Source organism: Bubalus kerabau, chromosome 13 (genome assembly GCF_029407905.1).
Source record: "Bubalus kerabau isolate K-KA32 ecotype Philippines breed swamp buffalo chromosome 13, PCC_UOA_SB_1v2, whole genome shotgun sequence".
In the NCBI taxonomy this organism is placed as follows: Eukaryota; Metazoa; Chordata; class Mammalia; order Artiodactyla; family Bovidae; genus Bubalus; species Bubalus kerabau.
In genome coordinates, this window is record NC_073636.1 from 59343276 (window position 1) to 59363317 (window position 20042).

General features: G+C 53.0%; 1 protein-coding gene and 1 long non-coding RNA gene across 11 annotated transcripts in view; one reads left to right on the forward strand and one right to left on the reverse strand.

The window, feature by feature from the left end:
* RBM38 (RNA binding motif protein 38) overlaps positions 1-20042 on the reverse strand; it is an 89189-nt gene that overhangs the window by 56252 nt on the left and 12895 nt on the right. For 2 of the 10 annotated variants that reach the window (XM_055544623.1, XM_055544624.1), the window contains exon 4: positions 17250-18821. The exons of the other annotated variants lie outside the window; for them this stretch is intronic. In XM_055544623.1, coding sequence (XP_055400598.1) covers positions 18518-18821 — 304 coding nt within the window. In that variant the 3' untranslated portion in view covers positions 17250-18517. Of the gene's footprint in view, positions 1-17249; positions 18822-20042 lie in introns of those variants that run through there. 10 annotated transcript variants of the gene reach the window in all.
* LOC129625787 (uncharacterized) lies at positions 3945-7357 on the forward strand. Its single transcript, XR_008701611.1, has 3 exons — positions 3945-4075; positions 5638-5721; positions 7220-7357. It is a non-coding gene; the product is annotated as an uncharacterized LOC129625787 (long non-coding RNA).

A 20042-nucleotide genomic window follows, 5' to 3' on the forward strand; every position in this document is an offset into this window, starting at 1 on the left:
AGATCCCCTAGAGGAGGGCATGGCAACCCACTCCAGTATTCTTGCCTGGAGAATCCCATGGACAGAGGAGCCTGGCGGGCTACAGTCCATAGGGTCACAAAGAGTTGGACACAACTGAAGCAACTTAGCACATACGATTAAACATTTAATGTATCAGGCACTCGTATAGGCACAGGGATAGTGCAGTGAACGAGGCAGATAAGAACGCCTGCCTTTATGCACTGACAGTCCACCAGGGGTATAAGCAACAGACAGATGAATAAGTAACAATAAGAGGTACATAAGGTGATTATAGGTTTGAGGTGTAATAAATTCTTCAAAGAAAAATGGACAGGAAAGATAGAGGAAGCATGGTCGGGGTCGGGGCTGTGACTTTGAATGCAGCAAGGTAAAATGTGAGTGTGTTGATACCTGGAAGATGAGTGGTCCAGGTAAAGGGAAGAGCATGTGCAAATGCCCTGTGGCAGAGGAATGCCTAAGAGGGCTTGGCATTTCCCAGTAGTGTTTATCAGACTGAAATTCAATAATTCATGCCAGTGACGACTTATGAATTTTCTGTCTTCCCCACTAGGATCTTGTATTTGGTAACTGTTCAATAAGTAAATGGAGAAAGAATGTATTTATTTCTTTGGGAGAAGGGGTTGGTGCTGGTGGAGTTCTAACAGAGCTCCCACCTTAGGGCACTAGGTCAGCGCACAGACCACAGCTCTGCAGGCAGGGTACTGGGCCTGGCTATGCTGCCCATTGGACAAGGGCAGTGTCTGGGGACGGGGGCACCAGGCAGCCTTTTCCTGAGATGGGGGGGGAGGGCAGCGGGCAGCAGGCATGGCAAGAACAAAGCAGGAAAAGAAGAATGAGAAGACCCTGAGATGATCTCCAAGCTCAGTTTGGGGCACATGGAGTCCTCTGAAGATGTCTCAGAAATAACAGTGACACCGTTTCAGGGGCCAAGTTCCAACTGGGCCACTGAATTTGGGAAGTGAACTTTAAAATCATGGCCCCAAATAGTTACCTCCTCTTATGTGACCTCTGGGCAGGGCTGTGTGAGTGCTGAGAAAGAATCTGCAGGTGAAATCCTGGCGTACAGCCGGTGCGCACGGATTGGACAGGGCAGGTATGGCAGCAACTCTGTTCAAAGCGATTCTTCTGCCTTTGCTTGAATTAGCAGAAGGCTGGACATGACATTTGCCCCCATTCCAGGGGAATGGAGCAATAGAGCACACCCACCCCCACTCCTTGGAATATTACACAGCTGAGAATCAGGTGAGAACAAGCTCCATGTGAGATCAGTGGGGAATCTTCAAGATGTTTTGGAGGGAAAGGAGCCTGACAGAGCGAATGGCGCGTGCTGATTTGGAGGGAACAGATAGAAGCTCATGATGTGGTGTGCTGAAGCTGAAGGCCCTGGATGCCTGGAGGGAAGAGAACCAGATGGGAGACGGGCTGGGAGGGACTTTCCCATCCCACAACCCTCCCCTAATGCCCAGTCAATACATTAGTGAAAAATTGTTGTTGTTGTTCAGCTGCCAAGTTGTCTACGACTCTTTCCGATCCCCTGGACTGCAGCATGCCAGAGACAGAGGCCTCCCTGTCTCTCACCATGTCTCAGAGTTTGCCCAAGTTCGTGTCCATTGAACTGGTGATACCACCTAGCCATCTCATTCTCTGTCACCCCCTTCTCCTTCTGCCTTCAATCTTTCCCAGCATCAGTCTTTTCCAATGAGTTGGATCTTCGTATCAGGTAGCCAAAGTATTGGAGCTTCAGCTTCAGCATCAGTCCTTCCAGTGAATATTCTGGGTTGATTTCCTTTAGAATTGACTGGTTTGATCTCCTTGTTGTCCAAGGGAATCTCAAGAGTCTTCCCCAGCCCCACAGTTCAAAAGCATCAATCCTTCAGTGCTCTGCCTTCTTTATTGAAGATGGGCAATTATCCTACATAGAAATGCCACCGCTGTTAGGAGCAGTAAGGTGGCTCCTACCTTACTACCAGATGGGGGCAGAGGGGGTGGGGTGATGGGCATACCCCTCAGGGACCCGTCTGTTCCCCTTTCTCACAAAGCCAACCACCTGAGGAACAATAGGGCTTCCCCTCCTCTTCGGAGAGAAAGGGCAGGGGAAGACAGCCTGCAGGGCTAGAGGTGGCAGGTGGAAACCTCAACGAGGTGCCAAATGCTATTCTGAGAGGCCAGGCGGAAGCAGGGGCGGAAGTCGTGCCGAGGATGGTCTCCGGCTGGGTTACTGCAAGTGTGTTTGTGCTGGGGGAGGGGTACCCCGGGGAGGGGAGGGAGATGCCAGAGGGTGCTCCCGGTCAGGCCTCATGCTCCCAACCCTCCAGGAAGCTGCTAGTCTAAAGCCAAGCCAGTTTCTGTTTTGCAGGAAGTAGGGGTAGGCTAATGCATTCATCCCCCTCCATTTTCCTATCTACTCTGCCAACCTCAACCGCCTCCCGGATCACACTCTCACCCTCCTGACCTGCAGCAGTGCTTCACCCTGGCTGGGTGCATCCAACCTCAGGTTGTTCTCACAGGCTGTGAGTCACTTGCCTCCTTCCATGACCTTTCTCCAGTGGCTTTTGCTCCACCCTCCTCTCACCTGGGCCCTCCTGGTTCTTCTCCAGTATCTCACCTTGCTTCCTTCATAAAATTGTAACCCAATGATTTTTTTTTTTAATTATGCTCCTGTCTGGGCAGTAGCCACACCCACCTGTTTTTACTGCTGCAGAGAGAAGGTTGGGCATTTGTAGAAGGAACAAAAGGAGACTCTATGGGGCCTGTCACTTGGGAGAAAATGAGGTTCATCAAAGAGAGAGCCTGAATCTAACCAAGGTGGGGAATTTCAGAGCAAACAATTAGACTCCCCTTCAAGATAAAGGAGGTTGACTTTGTGATAGGCTTGGCTAAGGTTAGGGACCAGCAGGAAGGAGACACATTTTCTTTCCTTTGCAGTAACCCAGAGGGTAGGAGCCAAGGGCCATGGATTCTGAGCATGAAACTAACATAGGCTGAGAAATAGAGAAAGTTGGATCCCTATAATAGTACTTAAACTGCTGGATCCAGCCATTCCTGAAGCCAGAAATTCAGCTGCATGAGTCAATCATGTCCAACTGGTGGCTCAGACGGTAAACCGTCTGCCTACAATGTGGGATACCCAGGTTCAATCCCTGGGTTGGGAAGATCTCCTGGAGAAGGGAATGGCAACCCACTCCAGTATTCTTGGACTTCCCTGGTGGCTCAGATGGTAAAGTGTCTGTCTACAATGCGGGAGACCTGGGTTCGATCCCTGGGTCGGGAAGATTCCCTGGAGAAGGAAATAGCAACCCACTACAGTACTCTTGCTTAGAAAATCCCATGGATGGAGGAGCTTGGTGCAGGCTACTGTCCATGGGGTCGCAAAGAGTCAGGCACGACTGAGCGAGTTCAGTTCACTTCACTTCACTTCAATCATTCTCCAGAATGTAGGTAAATCAATCAAGATCCTTTCCTTTGCAAATGACAGAAAACCCAAGTCAGATTTCTCGGGTGGGCAGAATAATGCCCCTCCCTTCTAGACAGTGTGTCCAGATCCTGGGAACCTGTGACTATATGAAGTTTGAATATATTTGGTTACACGGCAAAAGGGACTTTGCAGATGTGATTAAGGTTATGGATCTTCAAAGAGGGAAAGTATCCTAGATTATCCAGGTGGGTTCAGTCTAACGTGAGTCTTTAAAAGCAGAGAGCTTTCTCCAGCAGGAGGCAGAGAGGGGCAGCAGAAGAGGAAGTTGAAGAGGTTTGAACACCAAAGAGACTTGATCCATGGTTGCATTGTTGCCAAAGGGAGCCACGTGGGAAACAAGAGAAGGAATGTGGGCAGCCTCTAACAAAAAACCCGCCCCCACTGTCTGCCAGCAGGAAATGAGGACCACAGTCCCATAGACACAAGGAACTGAGTTTAGCCAGCTATTTGAATGACGCTGGAAGAGGATTCTTCCCAGACTCTCCCATAAGGATCAGCTCTGCAGAAACCTTGACTTCATCATCCTAAGCTGAGGACCTGTCTGGATCATGCTGTATCTGGAGCCCTGAACCACAAAAAGTAGGACATAATGATCTGTTAAGTGTTGTTTTAAGCCACTAAGTTTGTGACGACTTGATAGAAAACTAACCCCCGGTTTAATGAAAAAAAAGAATTGACAGGTTTTCTCACCCTGACTTCAGGAATGACTGGATCCAGCAGTTTAAATACTGTCCTCAAGATTCAATGTCTCTGCTTCCTCCTATGCTGGTTCATGCCACATGGGTCACCCTGGCAGCTCCAAAGCTCCCACCCCTAGGTTAAATCTACAGGAAAGGAGGCCTGCTTCTCCCAGCTCTCCCATTGTAATTCTCACCATCTCTCATTGCCCATGAGCAGACCATGTGCCCACTCCTGAGTTAGTCTCTAAGGCTAGTGGTATGCAGTGTTCTTTTTGGCCAGGTCTGGTTCACATACCCACCCTAAGAGGGTCAGGGCTGGGATCTGGAGCCACAGAGACTGAAAGATAGATGTGGGGAAGGGCTGGTTCCCCAAGGGGGAAATCTGGGCATGGGAGGGGGTAAATGACCACAGTGAAGCCCCTGCACAATGGGGCAGCAGGAGGTCAGAGTGCACAGAGAATTTGCTGTGTTTCACTTTCTGGAGGAAAGTGCACCAGGCACCGTGCAGGGTGGCCTGGGCAGAGGACCTCCGAGCCGGCCCAGTGAATGTGACTCAGAACCTCCAGATGACTCCTGCCCCGGGGGCGCTGTTTCCAAACTCTCAGGCTAGCCAGCAGGGAAGCCTTGCGTTCCTCAGAAGCATGCTCGACTGGGACACAGAGTAAATAAACTGATATTTATACTCCAGCCCCACAGGGTGGCCACTTGGCTCTGAGGCAAATATGGTCAAAACTGAATTGTGCGGCCCTGGGAGGAGCCCGAGGCAGTCCCAGGAGGAGCCCGCGGGAGGCAGCCACATACCACACTCCCACGGGCAATCCCTGCTCCTTCCCCAAAGACTCGGGTCAGGAGGGAGGGGTCCGGCCCTCGCTCCTGCTCATCCCCTTTTCCCTGCACCCAGACCAGGTGGCCCCTCCTCTCCTAGGACCTGGACCCCTGCTGGCCCTTCCCAGGTCAGATCCTGGCTGGATCTGCAGCCCACAGCCAGGGTACCCATGCCCCCATCCATCCTTTCCTAAAGATGGCCTCTGCCTCAGATGGCCTCTCCTTGACTCAGAAGGTCACTTAAATTATTTAGAATTCATATGTCCAGCAAATATTATAAGCCCCTTCTCTGTGCCTGGCACTGGGTGCTGGGGCTGGGTACCACCATGAAGGCTCTGGCCTGCTACTGCCCCTCCCAGCTTATAGTACAGGATGGGAGACATATTAAGTGAGCAAACAAAGTGTACTGAGAAGTGCAAACCCTGACAAGCGCTCCTGAGGAGGTAGGCAAGCAGAGTGAGGGAGGGTGGCAGGAGCTGCCAAGGATGGTCTCTGCATCTGCAGGAACGGCACTCAGGTAGTGCAAACAGCTTGCGCAAAGGCCCTGGGACCACCTGATAACTTCCTCCCCAGCTCCCGCTGATTCTGTAATGATCTTAGTTAATGGTTTCCCTGTGTTTTGTTCATCTCTCCCAGGAAACTGAAAGCCCTAGGATGACCGGGATCTTTCTGCTTTGTTCCGGGCTGTCTCCGCAGGGCCTAGGACCAAGTCTGCACACAGTAGGTGCTAATACATGTCAGCAGAGTTCACTGAATGCAGTAACGATGAGTGGGCTGTGAGCTATGACGCTGAGTGGACAAGCACATTTAAAAATAGTGAATGAGGCATCAATTAAAGGTGTTCCCAGGGGGCTCAGTGGTAAAGAATTTGCCTGCCAAGCAAGAGACATGCGTTCAATCCCTGGACCAGGAATATCCTCTGGAACAGGAAATGGCAACCCACTCCAGTTATCACAGCAGATGGTGACTACAGTCATGAAATGAAAAGATGCTTGCTCCCTGGAAGAAAAGCTGTGACAAACCTAGACAACATATTAAAAAGCAGAGACATCATTTTGCCAACAAAATGTCCGTTTAGTCAAAACTATGGTTTTTCCATTTGTTATATACAGATGTGAGAGTTGGACCATAAAGAAGACTGAATGCTGAAGAACTGATGCTTTCAAACTGTGGTGCTGAAGAAGACTCTTGAGAGTTCCTTAAATAGCCAGAAGATGAAACCAGTCAATCCTAAAGGAAATCAACCTTGAATATTCACTGGAAGGACCGATGCTGAAGCCAAAGCCCCAATACTTTGGCCACCTGATGTGAAGAGCTGACCCATTGGGAAAGACTCTGATGCTGGGAAAGACTGAGGGCGTAAGGAGAAGGGGATGACAGGGGATGAAATGGTTGAATGGCATCACTGACTCATGGACATGAGTTTGAGCAAACTCCGGGAGATGGCGAAGGACAGGGAAGCCTGGAGTTCTACAGTCCATGGGATCACAAAGAGTCAGACACGACTGAGCACACAAGCTGATAGTCATGACTCTGTCACTGCCTCGTTGCTGAGAAATCTGGAGCAACAGCACAAATATTATCTGGAATTGGAGGGGCTCTCCTTTTGCACTTTTCAGAACTCTGTAACCTTCCAGTGTTTCACTCTGAGGTTGTATTTCTTTCTACTCTTTTTGTTTTTTATAATCACAGAAGCAATACACCTCTGCAGCATCACATTCAAACAGAAATATGTATAGAGTAAAAAGTAAAATCCGTATTCGCCAGAGAGCACTCCTCAAACTGTGAATCCCATGAATGCCCCTTTCATTGGAGCCCCCCACCCCATGGGTTACATGTGATGCCTCCACGTCCACCACAGACTACAGTGATGGAGGCCCAGGGCCAGACGACTGTGGGTGAAGGCCTTGGAGAGGTCTGGGTCCCCTCCCCATCTTGGCTAAGCCCAGAGCTTCCCCTCCCCTTGTGACCTGGAGACACAGCCCAGCGCAGGGACTGAGCGCATGGTCGCAGCCTCTACCCCCACGGTTCTAGCCAAGCAGACACCTGGGGAACAAACATCAAGAAGGTTGGGAACCCATCACATGCGTCATCCAAAACAGAAGTGATGTTCAGCGATAAATAAGTGTGGGAAGGGCCCAGAGTTCTGCTTTTTCCCATGGTGATTTCCGTGGCTTTTTTGGAATACTCTTTCATCGTTCTTTCTCATTTTTTTCAGAGCCACTGCTTTGCTGATTTTGTAAGACCTGCCTGGTGAGGTGAGCCTGGTATGTGGCAGGCCACCCCCTGGCCCCCCAGCCCCTGCAACCACTAAGCTACTATCTCTATGGATTTGCCTGTTCTGGACATGTCATACGAATGGAATCATGCGAGACGTGGTCTTTCGCGACTGGTTTCTGCCAGCTATCATCCTGTCTTCAAGGTTCACCTGTGCTGTAGCATATATCAGAATTTCACGTGTAGAAAACAAACATGTGATTACCAAAAGGGGAAAAGGGGGGAGGGATTAACTGGGAGGCTGGGATTTACATATACACACTACTATATATCAAGTAGATAACTAATGAAGACCTACTAGGTAGCACAGGGAACGCTACTCAGTACTCTGTAATGAGCTATATGGGAATAGAATCTAAAAAACAGGGGATATATGTATATGTGTAATTGATTTCTGCTGTACAGCAGAAACTAACATAACATTGTAAATCAACTATACTCCAATAAAAATTTTAAAAAGGAAATTTCATTCCTTTTATGGAAAATAATATTCTTTGTATAGGATACTATCTATATTTTGTTTATCCATTTTTCAATGGTGGACAGTGAGTTCATTTCCACTTTGGGGCTATTGTGAATAGGCCTCCTAGAATGTTCATGGACAAGGTTTTGCATGCATGCATGTTTCTTATTTATCTTGGTATATACCCAGGCGTGCAATTTACAGGTTGTATGGTTATTGCTGCTGCTGCTGCTGTTTCGTCACTAAGTCATGTCCCACTCTTTGTGACCCCATGGATTGTAGCCTGGCTTGCTCCTCTGTCCATGGAACTTGCCAGTTTCCCAAGCAAGAATACTGGAGTGGGTTGCCATTTCCTTCTCCAGGAGATCTTCCTGACCCAGGGATTGAACTCGGGTCTCCTGCTTAGCAGGCAGATTCTTTACCACTGAGCCACCTGGGAAGCCCCATGGTAACTCTACATTTAATCATTTGAAAACTGCTGGACAATCTTCCGTTCATATTCCCGCCAGCAGGGTGAAAGCGAAAGTCCCTCAGTCATGTCTGACTCTTTGCGACGCCATGGGCTATACAGTACGTGGAATTCTCCAGGCCAAAAATGCTGGAGTGGGTAGCCGTTCCCTTCTCCAGGGGATCTTCCCAATCCAGGGATCATACCCAAGTCTACCTGCATTACAGGCAGATTCTTTACCAGCTGAGCCACAAGAGAAGACCAGAGAGTTTCATTTCCTCCCACTCCACCAGCAAGGGTTCTTGCCTGACTTTTCCTTCCAGCCACCATAGGGGCTGTGAAGTGGCATCTCACTTTGTTGCTTTGATTGCATTTAGTGTTATTCTTTTAAACCAGTCTAAACTGTAATAAAAACCCCACGCTATATTCACAGAGGATCTCAGAGCCACAAAAAGGAAGTGGACGGGGGGCTCCCCTGCTCTCACCAGCTATACTCCAAGGGGATTCACAAAAGATATTTTTTAAACTGAACCATCAAAACCCTAAAAAGGAGACAAATTTGAATTCTTCCTCCAACTACAAGAGGACAGAGTTTTTTTGGACCTCTGAAGAAACAAGAGAGGATAAACAAGTAAAAATGGACAGGTGGAAACATACAAAACATTAAACAGAACTAAACGTGGTGGTTCTTAGGCCAGGCTTCACTTTAAAATCATCGCAATGCTCTTTAAATAATACCCATGCCCAGGCACTTCTCTCAGAGACCAAGCTTCAGCTGGTCCCAGTGGGGCCCATGCAGTGCGGTTTGGGGAAGTTCCCTGGAGCCAGGTTCTGTGGGTGCCACCAGGAACCTGTTCCCTGCAGACCGTTTGTGCCTTTGCGGGGGTTATATGTCTGGTTAAAGCCAGAGAGCAAGGGGTACTATCAGTATTGGCAGTGGTCCAGCGAAATCCCGAGATCCTCAGAACGGAAGGGGAGAAAATGCTGGGTTTCCCCAGGGACTAACTTGTTTTCCTTGGACCAAGGGCAACAGCACTGACTGGTCTGAAGGGCTGGCACTCCTCAAGCCCTCCCTCAAACCTGGCCCTCGCTGCCTTTTCCACAGTTATCCCAGGAGACACAGATGAGGAAACTGAGGATCAAAGAGGGTGAGTGACTCACCCAAGGTCACACGGCTTGTAAGGAAAGAAACTCAAATTCAGACTCATGTCTGTCTAATTCCAAACGCTTGCAGTGGACCCTTGCACTGACTTCACTGGAGTGGCGATGGGGGCTGGCGGTCTATCTAACCTACCATTCATCCTTCCAGCATCCCTCCACCCACCAGTCCTCCCTTCCCTCTCTCTCTGTCCATACTTTCTTCCCTTCATTCATCCCTCCCTCCATCCATCCATCCATCAAGGCTTAACTGCATGAACGTCCTCCACTTAGACATTGACATGGATAAAATGGACGTGTATCTGATGTGGCCCCTACCTTTCTCCCCAGCTGACTGCCTCCCATGGCTCCTAGCTGGCAAACTAAAACACCCACCAGAGCTTAGTGAGAAGCACAATCAGGACTGGTGGGGACTGTGGCGAAGGGGAGGAGCGAGTGTTCTATTGTTGCTCTGTAGGTCTGTGGGCCAGAGAAGCTTCCGCCTGTGGGTGCTCTCCTTCCCACGGTGCTCCATGAACATCTCTCCAAGTCACAAAGGTACCTCTGCCTCATGGCTCTTCGTGGCTGCACGGAATTACACATCGCCATTCCTTCCAGTGGAGAAGCCAGCAGCAGGTTGAGGGGGTGACTTTGGCATCAGACCCACTGAGGTTTGGACCCCAGCTCTGCCAGCTTCCTAATTACTTTGAACCTCAGTTTCTGCATCTGTAAAATGGGGACAATGTACATGCATGCTGCATGGGGTTTGTGAGCTGACACAGCCAAGCAGTCAGCACAGTGCCTGGCAGAAGCTAGGTGCTCAGTAAGTACGGGATTCTCTGTCTGGCCTGCCCCACAAGGAGGAACACAGCAGCCTCACTTGCCCCTGCCCCCCATCCCCCATGACCTTGGAGGCTCCTATTTAAACCTCAGCCCCAGGCTCAGGATTGTGGCCTTTTTTGCAAGTCCCTCCCTCATCCTCCACCCATGGGAGCCAAGCAGACTCTTCACCTGGGCCAGGTGAGCTCATGCAGACCAACCAGGCAGAGGCCGGATCTGCAGCAAACAGGGGCAGGCGTCCTGGATGTGCTGAAGGCTGGTGAGCGGGGATGGTGGGAGGCCTTGGGTCAGCAGGAGCAGGATGCCAGGAGAACACAGCCTAAAGGACCCAGTCAGCTCCAAGGAGGAAGAAGGAGGATGCAAGAGGCAGCCTGGACCCGTTCCTACCTAAGATGCTCTGAGGCCACACCCAGGCTCTTGTTCTGGGTGATGGCAACACAAGGAGAGACAGCTGCCCCGAAAGGGAAGAAAAGTCAGAGTGAACAAAGATGGGGGTGGGGTGGGGAAGCAGCTTCGACAAGGAGGTCTAGGAAGGCATCTTTCGGGTGGGGAGCAGGGGTGACATCTGAGCTGAGACTGGTGATTTTTGAACTAAGGCTGAGGGACAGAACACCTGTGGGGAGAGTGGCTTGTGAGAAAGGCATCTGCTAGGTGGTAGGGCCAGTTCAGCCATGGCACAGAACTGAGATTTTATTCCAGGGCAATGGGGAGCCACAGAGGCTTCTATGCCAGGGAACAGCATGTTCTGTGTTACCTTTTTAGAAGATTGAGTGGGTCACCCTAGATAAGAGGTGGGAGGAGGCAAGGACAGCTGGGACCCCACCCAGCTCTGGCTCATCAGAGACACCCAGAAGACCAGTATAAGCAAGCCGACAGGCACTGAAATGACCCCACCCTGGTAGTATTTGGAGTATGTGCACAGAAATGTAGTATCAACCAGACGCCAAACTTTGGTCTCCAATTTTTCTTGCTCAGTTGCAAATCGTACAGAATTGTGTTAAGAAAAAAGTAAAACTTCCCTGTAGTCCTGGTATTATTAACATCCCTGGTGGTTCAAATGGTGAAGAATCTGCCTGCAATTCAAGAGACCCAGGTTCAATCCCTGGGTTGGGAAGATCCCCTGGAAAAAGGAAAGGCTACCCACTCAGGTATTTTTGCCTGGAGAATTCCATGGACAGAGGAGCCTGGAAGGCTACAGTCCATGGGGTTGAAAAGAGTCGGACATGACTGAGTGACTATAACACTTTCACACTAGTTCCTTCCTCTTGTTTATTATACACATATGTAAATTATTTGAATAAATTCCCTTTATTTTGGAATTTCCCCCCAACCTTGCTAATGTTATAATTTAGAAATAAAAGACCTTCATTTTTAATTCATGTACAAGTGTCTCCATCATGGGGCCCAGGGAAGCCAGCAGGAGGCACCTTGAACTCTCGAGCTGTCTCTAATGTAGCCAGCTTAGTTGCTGGTGTTCGGGGCTTGGGGCGGGGGGTGGAGTTGCCCCATCCTTGATCTCCAGGCTGCTGTGTACACAAGGCTTGAGGTGAGCAGACAGTGCAGCAGGGCTGATAAGCACAGCTGGGCACTTATCGGCCCAAGCAGGAGGCCCAGGTGGTATCTGGAGGGCCAGGTACCCACCCCACACCGTGGCCCATGCCCCGTGCAGACACCCAGCCCCAGGGCACGCTGGGCAGCTGCCCTGTGTTTGGACAGCCCCCAGTCCCAGGGGGCTCCCGGTTTGGTGTTTACATCTTGGGGACAAGCACAAGTGTGACTCAGCTCTCTAGGCAGGGACGAGCAGGGTAGAGGGTAAGGAAGGAGAGAATGAGGCAGGGGTTGGGGAGGCCAGAGCCCAGCCCTTGGGGCAGGGTGGCACGTGTCCTCCAGATTTAGGATTCTCCTATCCAAATCCTGGCGGCCACATCAGCTCTCTAGCCACGGGCAGGCAGCTGACTCTCCCAGCCTTGGTTTTCCTGTCTGTGAGCTAGGCACAGTCAACCACCTGTGGGTTGCCAGAAGGATTCAGGGAGAGAATAGGTATAGACTATGGAAAGCCATCAGAAGTGTTCACTGACGGTCGGTTGTCATGACCCTGGGGACAGCCTTAAGTTCCAGAGCTGAGGGTAATGAGGGGGAGGGTGTGCCTCATTTGATGGAAACATGGGGTCCTTCATCCACAGGCGGGACCCCTAGAGGCAGCAGGCGGCTTTCACAGGAATTGGGGTGGTTTTCTCACCTCCACCCTCCACTGCTTGCTCAGCTCTCCCACGGGCACGGGGCTGAGGCTTCAGGAGCTGGGTGTCTGCCCCACGGCACTGAGCACTAGTCCCCAGACTAGTGGTGGTCTGGGGAGAGGACCGTGGTGATCACACTGTGTGCAGGTGATCATGACCCAGTTGCTGCCTAGGGAAAGGCAGTGACGAGGAGAGACAGAACCAGAGGTACCCAAGTATCTGGTCCTTTGCACTGCAACATGTTGGCCTAGTGGGGTCTGCCTGCCTGGAGGAGGCTTGTGGGCAGGGTGGTGGAGGAGCCCCGGCCAAGACGTTCTACCTCGAGCTCCCGGGGGCCACAGAGCCAGAGGCCAACATCGCAGACAAACCCAAGCCCGGAGCAACCACATAGCCCCTCTGAGTCTCAGTCTTCTCCTCTGTAAAATGGGACTATTAAGCCACACCTTGTGGGAGGGTTCTGACCAGGAGGAATAGAGCCAGCACACGGGAGAACATCAAACGGTCCGCCCAGGGCAGCACCCCACTCAAGGACCCTAAATGTGAAAGCACCTTGGGCCGCAAGCCCTACATGAGGTTCAGATGCCCCATGATGACTGTTTACCAAACCTGAGCAACACGATGAGGCAGAAACTTCAGCTACCATCTCAGAACTGCCCCTGAGGAGCGACCCTGGGAAAGTTCTGTGCACACTCTGAGCCCCAATTTCTCCATGTAAGAAGTGGGCATGACGATGACAGACCCAGCTCACCTGGCTGGTGTGAAGGTCAAGAGAGGGATTGAGTCAGTAACAATGTGCACAAAGACCCTGTGAATGGGATGTTAGTATCCTGGACTCACAGTTAACTGCCAGGAGAGTCTGAGACAGAAACTGCATGATGGACAGTCCCACCTTCCTCCTTAGTAACAAAAGGCGTTCTGTATTCCAGGTAAAAATCCAGCTAAACACCTGTATTACACACTCGCCCCTCATGGTTGAGTGTGACCACGTGACCAAGTTCTGGTCAGTGAGATGGAAGAGAAATGTGCAATTTCTGTGAAACCTCCTTGGGAACTCCCAGCTTGAGGTATTCCTTTCACTTTCCTCCTTCTTCTTTCTTCTGTCTAGAACTCTGAGGTGATGGCTGGATCTCTGGCAGCCACCTTGTTTCATGTGATGTCTTGAGAAAGTAAACCATGCACTAAAACAGTGCCATTGGAAGTTAGAAGGAGCCTGATTCTGACGACTGGAGCTCTCATTTAAACACTGGACCTTCTGTTTCAGATTTCTCTTATATTAGAAAAACAAAAAGATGAACTTGTAACTTGCTAAGAACCACTGTTACTATTTTTTTTTTATTGTATATCACTCAGCCTAATTTTAAGTAATGCAGACCCTTTGAGATTATATATATCCAGAGTCTTGATTGCAAAGGACAGAAAAAAATAAAATTAAACTGGGATAAGTGAAAAAGGAAATGTATTAGCCCTTATAATGGGGAAGTCCAGGGTTTAATGCAGGCACAGCTGGATCGAGGGGCCCCATAGATGTCACTAAGACCTTGTTTTGACTCCTCAGCTCTACTTTCCCTAGCGTGGTCTCTTCAAAGGCACACATAGTCCTGCCTCTCCACTCCATGCCTTCGCCCCACCCCACCCCTCCCCCAACCCCAGGAGCTCCAGGCTTATCTGCTCCCAGATTGGCTCCCCAGCAGACAGACAGCTTCCTTCCCTCAAGAGGACCAGTAGGAATCCAGAACTGACTCCCATTGACCCAGACTGGGTCATATGCCTAACGCTGAACCAATCACCGAGGCCCCTCTCACTACACTGCCTGCTGGGGATGCAGCAGAGCAGGGACAGAGCCCTGGTCTCAGGGGGACTGTTGTGGCTCCTTTCTCAGAGAGGCTCAGGGAGGCAGAGACCTGGCTGAGCTCACCCTGCCAGCCTCAGAGGGTACCGGGCCCTGGATCAGGCCCAGGCCCTTCACCTCCATGGCAGAGCACCTCCCACCACCATGCCTCGGGGGCCCAGGCTGTGGTGACTCCATTTCTGTGTCTCAGTTTCCGCATCTGTGCAAAGGGGCCATCTGAGTGTCCCCTCGTGGGTAACCGACCATCCAGGAACAGCGCTTGCACACAGCGCCTGAGCCAGGTCAGCCCATGGACGTTGGCAGCATTATTTACTGTCCTCGTTTATAATCATCGTCGGGGCATCCCACGTGCACAGACCACCGCCTGCCGTCCTCAGCTTGCTCCTGCTCTGCACTAAATGCCCTGACTCTGGAAGCTCGCTCTCCGGGGTTTACCACTGTCCAGAGCCCTCAGTCCCAGACCCCAGGAGGATGTGTATGAGGCCTCGAGGCCAGTCCCAGAGGCTGCCACCAGCCGATAGTGACAGGAAATGGGCTGGCTGCGAGTGGCCCTCCAGATAACCCTGGCAGCACTTGCCACCCACCCCCAGCACTTATCAACAGCAGCAAATGTCTTCTCGGAGCTGGGAGCCCCATGGTGACCTTCATGACCCCTTGCCAGTGTTTGCAAACTAAGACACAGCTGGAGGGAGAGAGGCAGGGGGCAGGGGCAGGTGTGAGGGAGCATCAGGGGTCCCTGGTGAGACAAGGAAACCCTGCCTGGCAGAATCTCACCTGACTTGACCCTGAGAACCCTGACCCTTCCCTGGGCAGAGGCTGGGAACCTGGACCACAGAAAGGGGGTAAATTCATAAATCTCAAAATCAAAGGGACTGAAACAGACCCAAGGCAATCCCACGGGGACCCCGGCTCAGCACAGGGAAGGTGGCTCCCAGTCTGCCTCAAGCCACCTTCCTGAATCAGGGTGAGTCATCTCACTTCAAAGCTAAAGGCTGACCATGTGGAGTTGTCGGTGGATCTGGGGTCAGACCCAGCCACCCAGCTCTGGGCAGGTGCTACGTTCCCCATGCATCATCTGTCCTGTTCCCTGCGGACACCGTGGCAGTTCTGGCCTCTGGCCGCCCCACTCCTCCCCAGGCCCCAGCTCCTCTCATCTCATATCTGCCCAGCACACTCCAGCCTGGATGGATGGTTCCAAAACTCCCGCTGGTGTCCTCCACCAGAATCAAGTTCCAAATGCTGGCGGGCCTCAGTTTCCCTGCTGTGCCTGGCACAACACTACATGTGGGGGACATACAGGACACAAAGCAGATGCCCCCCTGGTGTCGGTGTTCCAATGGGGGTGCGACAGGGTCAGGTGAGGTGACACCAGACAGGGGACACAGTCCAGCTATCTGGACTGAGACTGGGGCCAGAGGAGGCTGCTGGGACAAAGATGCACTGAGAGCTGGAGGACTCCAGGAGGAGGAGTCCAGCTGGAGGATTCGACAGCAAGTGCAAAGGTCCTGTGGTGGGCTCTGGTGTGGGGGGCCCTCCCAGACCACGGTGACAGCTTTGGCTTTTTCCTCAAGGATGATGGGGAGCTACAGAGGGTTCTGAGCTGGGGGAGTGGGGAACCCCACTGATGTCAAACAGGGCCCTCTGGCTGCAAGATGCAGCCCATGGACTGCCAGAGGACAGGGGCAGAACCAGCGAAAGGGCCACTGCAAGGGTCCAGGAGAGAGGAAGGCGATGCTGCACCAGGGCCGGAAACGGAGGAGGGGGCAAGGAGTGGGCAGGCAAGAGACAGGCTTAGCAGGAGTTGCACACGAGGGTGAGGGTGGAGTTCAGAGTGACCAGAGGGAGCCTGGCTCGCCTACTGTGCAGGAGGTGAATGGGGGAGATGGCACAGACATACAAGCTCTGCAAAGTCCGGGAGGACAAGCAGCCTGGTGCCTGGAGAGCGACTGTCCCAAAGTAGGCCAACCCTCAACCTCCAAACTCTGCTCAGACTGGCTTGCCCACCAGGAGCACCCACCTCATTTCCCCAGATCACCAGGAGGAACCCCTCCCTCCTGCTGCCTTTGGTGCCTCCTCCTACCTGTGCAGTCCTCCCCTCCCATCCCCCAGGGCATCAACCGCACTGTGCCGAGCTCACCAGGCAGCGGGTGTCTCTGCACTGTCCCCCTCCCCCAACCCAGACTGTGCTCACAGGATGCTCACTGGTCTCTGCTGCCCCCTCAGCCCCGCCACTCCTACGCTCACCTGCCCCCCTGCCTCTCCTCATGAACCTCTCCAGCCACCTGGGCCTCTTTGTCCTGGGCCTTGGCGCCTGCTGTTCCTCTACCTGGAACCCAGGCCTCCTCCTCCATCACCTGGTAACACATCCTGACCGGGATGTGAAATCTCTGTATTTGCATGTTTCCTGCGTCTCCCTCACTGCTTTGCATACTTGCTGTGTGTCCCTACTAGACTATAACCCCCCCCGGGCAGAACTGTATGCTTTGTTTAGGACTACTCCTGGTGCTTTGCATGTGACCTGGCATACAACAATTTCTTGAAATGAATGAATGAATGAGGGAGCAATTGAAGGAATGAGCAAATGAACCTCCCTCTCCAGCCTTCACACTCCTTCCAGAAGGCCTCCATGATCTCCCACCACTGACGGAGCTCCAGGTGGGTTGGTGGAAGAGGTTGGGACTCCCCCAAGATGGGACCCCCTTACACACCCTAGACATCTCTTTTCCACCCTGACTTGTGTCTGGCTGCCAGTGCCCCAAGGGCGGGTGGCCTGGATACCTGCTCCTCAGCTCTCTTAGCAGATGCTGCCCAGGTTCCGCCAGCAGCACCCAGCTTTCTCTTCCATGGGGCTCCAGTGGTGCCGTCAATGACAACACCCTACCCAACCCCCTGACCTCTGCCCCTAGGGCCCTGCTCCCAGCACATCAACAATGCTGAGCCTGGTTGCTGTGGGGGTCAGAGGCGCCCCCTTTGAGGGGAAAAAAACCACAGACCCACTTTTTCTTTAAAGAAAACAAGTTTTATTTTTTATAATCAGACCATTCTAATAAAAATATTATTATAATATTAGCTACCTTAACTTTCTGGGCTTTGACCCTGCACCAGGCGTGCAGCTAAGCCCATGTACGTCAGCCCCGAGGCCTCCCGCGTCCCTGAGGTAGGTCTGAAGGAGCACCCCAGTGCCCCCAACCTTCCAGCCCGCCCGCCCCTCATCTTTCCCCTGCTCCTCCAGGGCGGGGCCCCATCGTGGTGTGTGTGAACCGCCGCCTCCTCTCCCTGAGCTCCCAAGGCAGGCAGACGTTGTCTCAGCTCAAACCCGCAGGTTGTATACAGCAGGCGACACTATGGGGGTGGGGGGTGGGGTGGGGACCACCCTGTGCTCTGAGCCTCTATCCTGCCAGCTGGCCGGGATGTGGTGGTCCAGCCCCTCAGCCAGCACCCACTTCACAGCCTCGGGGAGCGAGCCAAGCTTAAGACAACTCACTGTCAAGATGCCCACCTCTGAGGAGCTCGGGCTGGCAGACACTTATCAGAAGACCACCACCACCATCTCTTCAGGCGGACGAGCCATCGACCAAAGCAAGTCTCAAAGTCAAAAAAACAGGTTTCAGATTCTTGGCGATGGGAGTCTCCATTGAAAAAATAGACTGAAACTCTGAAATCATCTTAGTAGCAAAAGAACAATGAATAAGAAAAAGAGCCGCAGTGCTTCGATGGAACGGACCATGGCTGGCTGCCCTAGTCGCCGGTCACCGGGGGTCCTGCCGCACCTGGGAGCCTTGGGTGGGGGGGTGCCCCCGGGCCAGCATTTAGATAATGGGAATTCTGGGGGTGGGAGAGTCCCCTACCTGCGGTTCACAGTCATGCGGATGAAGTGACAACAGTCAATGCACTTTGCAATCCTGGGCTTCCCTGGAGTAATAAGGCTTCTCTGAACAGTACCCAGAGGGCGGTCGGGGTTTACGGAGGGTCCAGAAGACCCTTCCGGGTGCTGGGGGGACCACCTGCGGGCTCCTAGGGTATGGGAGGGTGGGGATGGTGCGTGTGCGACATTCAGGCTGATCTTCGATTAGCTTTCGGTCATTCAAGTCCTCCCTCAAGACATGACGTCCCAGGTGTAAAGAGCAGTGGTCTCTGGGCCATCCAGGGTGCTGGTGGGGTCCCGCAGGGTCCTCCGAGGCCCAGGGGTGGGTGTGCACCCGTGGACCCGACTGGCGCCCACCCAGCCCACAGTGACGGGGCCGCAGTCGCAGGCGGGGGCAGCCTCACTGCATCCGGTCAGGCTGCAGCTGTGGAGGCTGGTACTGCAGGAAGGTGGTGCCCGCGGGAGCCGCGGCCGAGAGGGCCTGGGGTACGGCGGCCGGGTAGCTGTAGCCCACGAAGCTGGCGGCTGTGGCGGGCGAGGCGGCGTACGGGTACTGGTCATAGGTGGCCGGTGGGTACTGGGCATAGGCCGGGCTGGCCGGCGTGTACTCGATGTAAGGCGAGGACAGAGGTGGAACCGGGGCGGCTGGGATCACCACGCTGGGCTGGACGATGGCTTGTGGGTAGATGTAGTGGGGGGTCAGCCTGCGGGGCCAAGCAGAGAGGGTCAGGGTCGGGTGACAGAGCAGGGAAACACAGCTGGCTCCAGGGTGGAGTGGAGGAGCTGGGACTGCTGGGTGATGCTGCGTCACCCTCCTGTGTCTCCACTTCCTCATGTGTAAAATGGGTGCAGTCTGAGCAATAAGGCTGCTCCCACCGCAGGGCCGTGGCACTGGCCATGCCCACAACCTGCACAGCACTCTCCCCAGCGACCCACAGGGATCCTACCACCCCTCTTCAAGCCTGCACTCAAAATATCTCCTCAGTGAACCCCTCCAGGAAACCCCCTCAAACCACCCTACACCCCAAACACCATCCATTCCTGACAGGAGCAACAACATGACTTGGGGGCCAGGAGGAGTTTAAAAATGATTAGCAATTTCAGAACCAGTGCATCAAACCCAGCACAGGCCCTTCTGAGCACCAAGTCCCCATGTGCTCACCCAGGGCACAGTCCATGAAGCCAGCCCTGTCCCCACCCCCACTTCCCTATTCATCTTCCAGCATCTTGCCACGCCCCCAAGTGACACCTACACAACTTACTCATCTCCCGCATCCGTCTCCCCCCAACCAAAGCGTCGGCCACCTATGAAATGACAACACAGACCTTGGCCCCCAGCACGGGCTCACTTGCTGAGTGAACGAAGAAAACGATGAATAGAAGTATAACCAGATGGTGGTACTAAGAGCAAAGGTGACGGCCAAGCCTTAGGGACAGGGCTCAGCAGCCTGTTGGCCACGTCTCACGTAAGACAACTGGTGAACCTTCCCCTAGAGTGGCTCTCATAATTATCTCAGTTTACAACAGAAACACTGGGCTCAGAGGCACCTCGCCCACAGTACCAGCGTGGAGGGAATAGGATGTGGCCCCTGGGCATCAGTCTGAGAGCTGTGACCTGCACCTGGCACTCATCACACCTGGCAGGCTGCCCACTGTGGGTGCTGTGCATGCTGTGCACCCAGCCCTCCACCACAGGGGTGATCCCGCACATCACCAAAGGGGAAAGTGAGGCTCGGGAAGGCAGTATCGGCAGGTGCCTGCTCTGCCAGCCAGCGCCGAGCCCCACGGCCAGTCTGCAGCAGCGCCCACGGCAGGGGTGGGCACAGAGCCACCAGGGTGGCCATCAGCTCCTCGTCTTCCTCTCAGACCTGCTCGAGATATGCAGGACGGGGCCTCTACACCTGTAAGACAGGCCCGGGAACCCT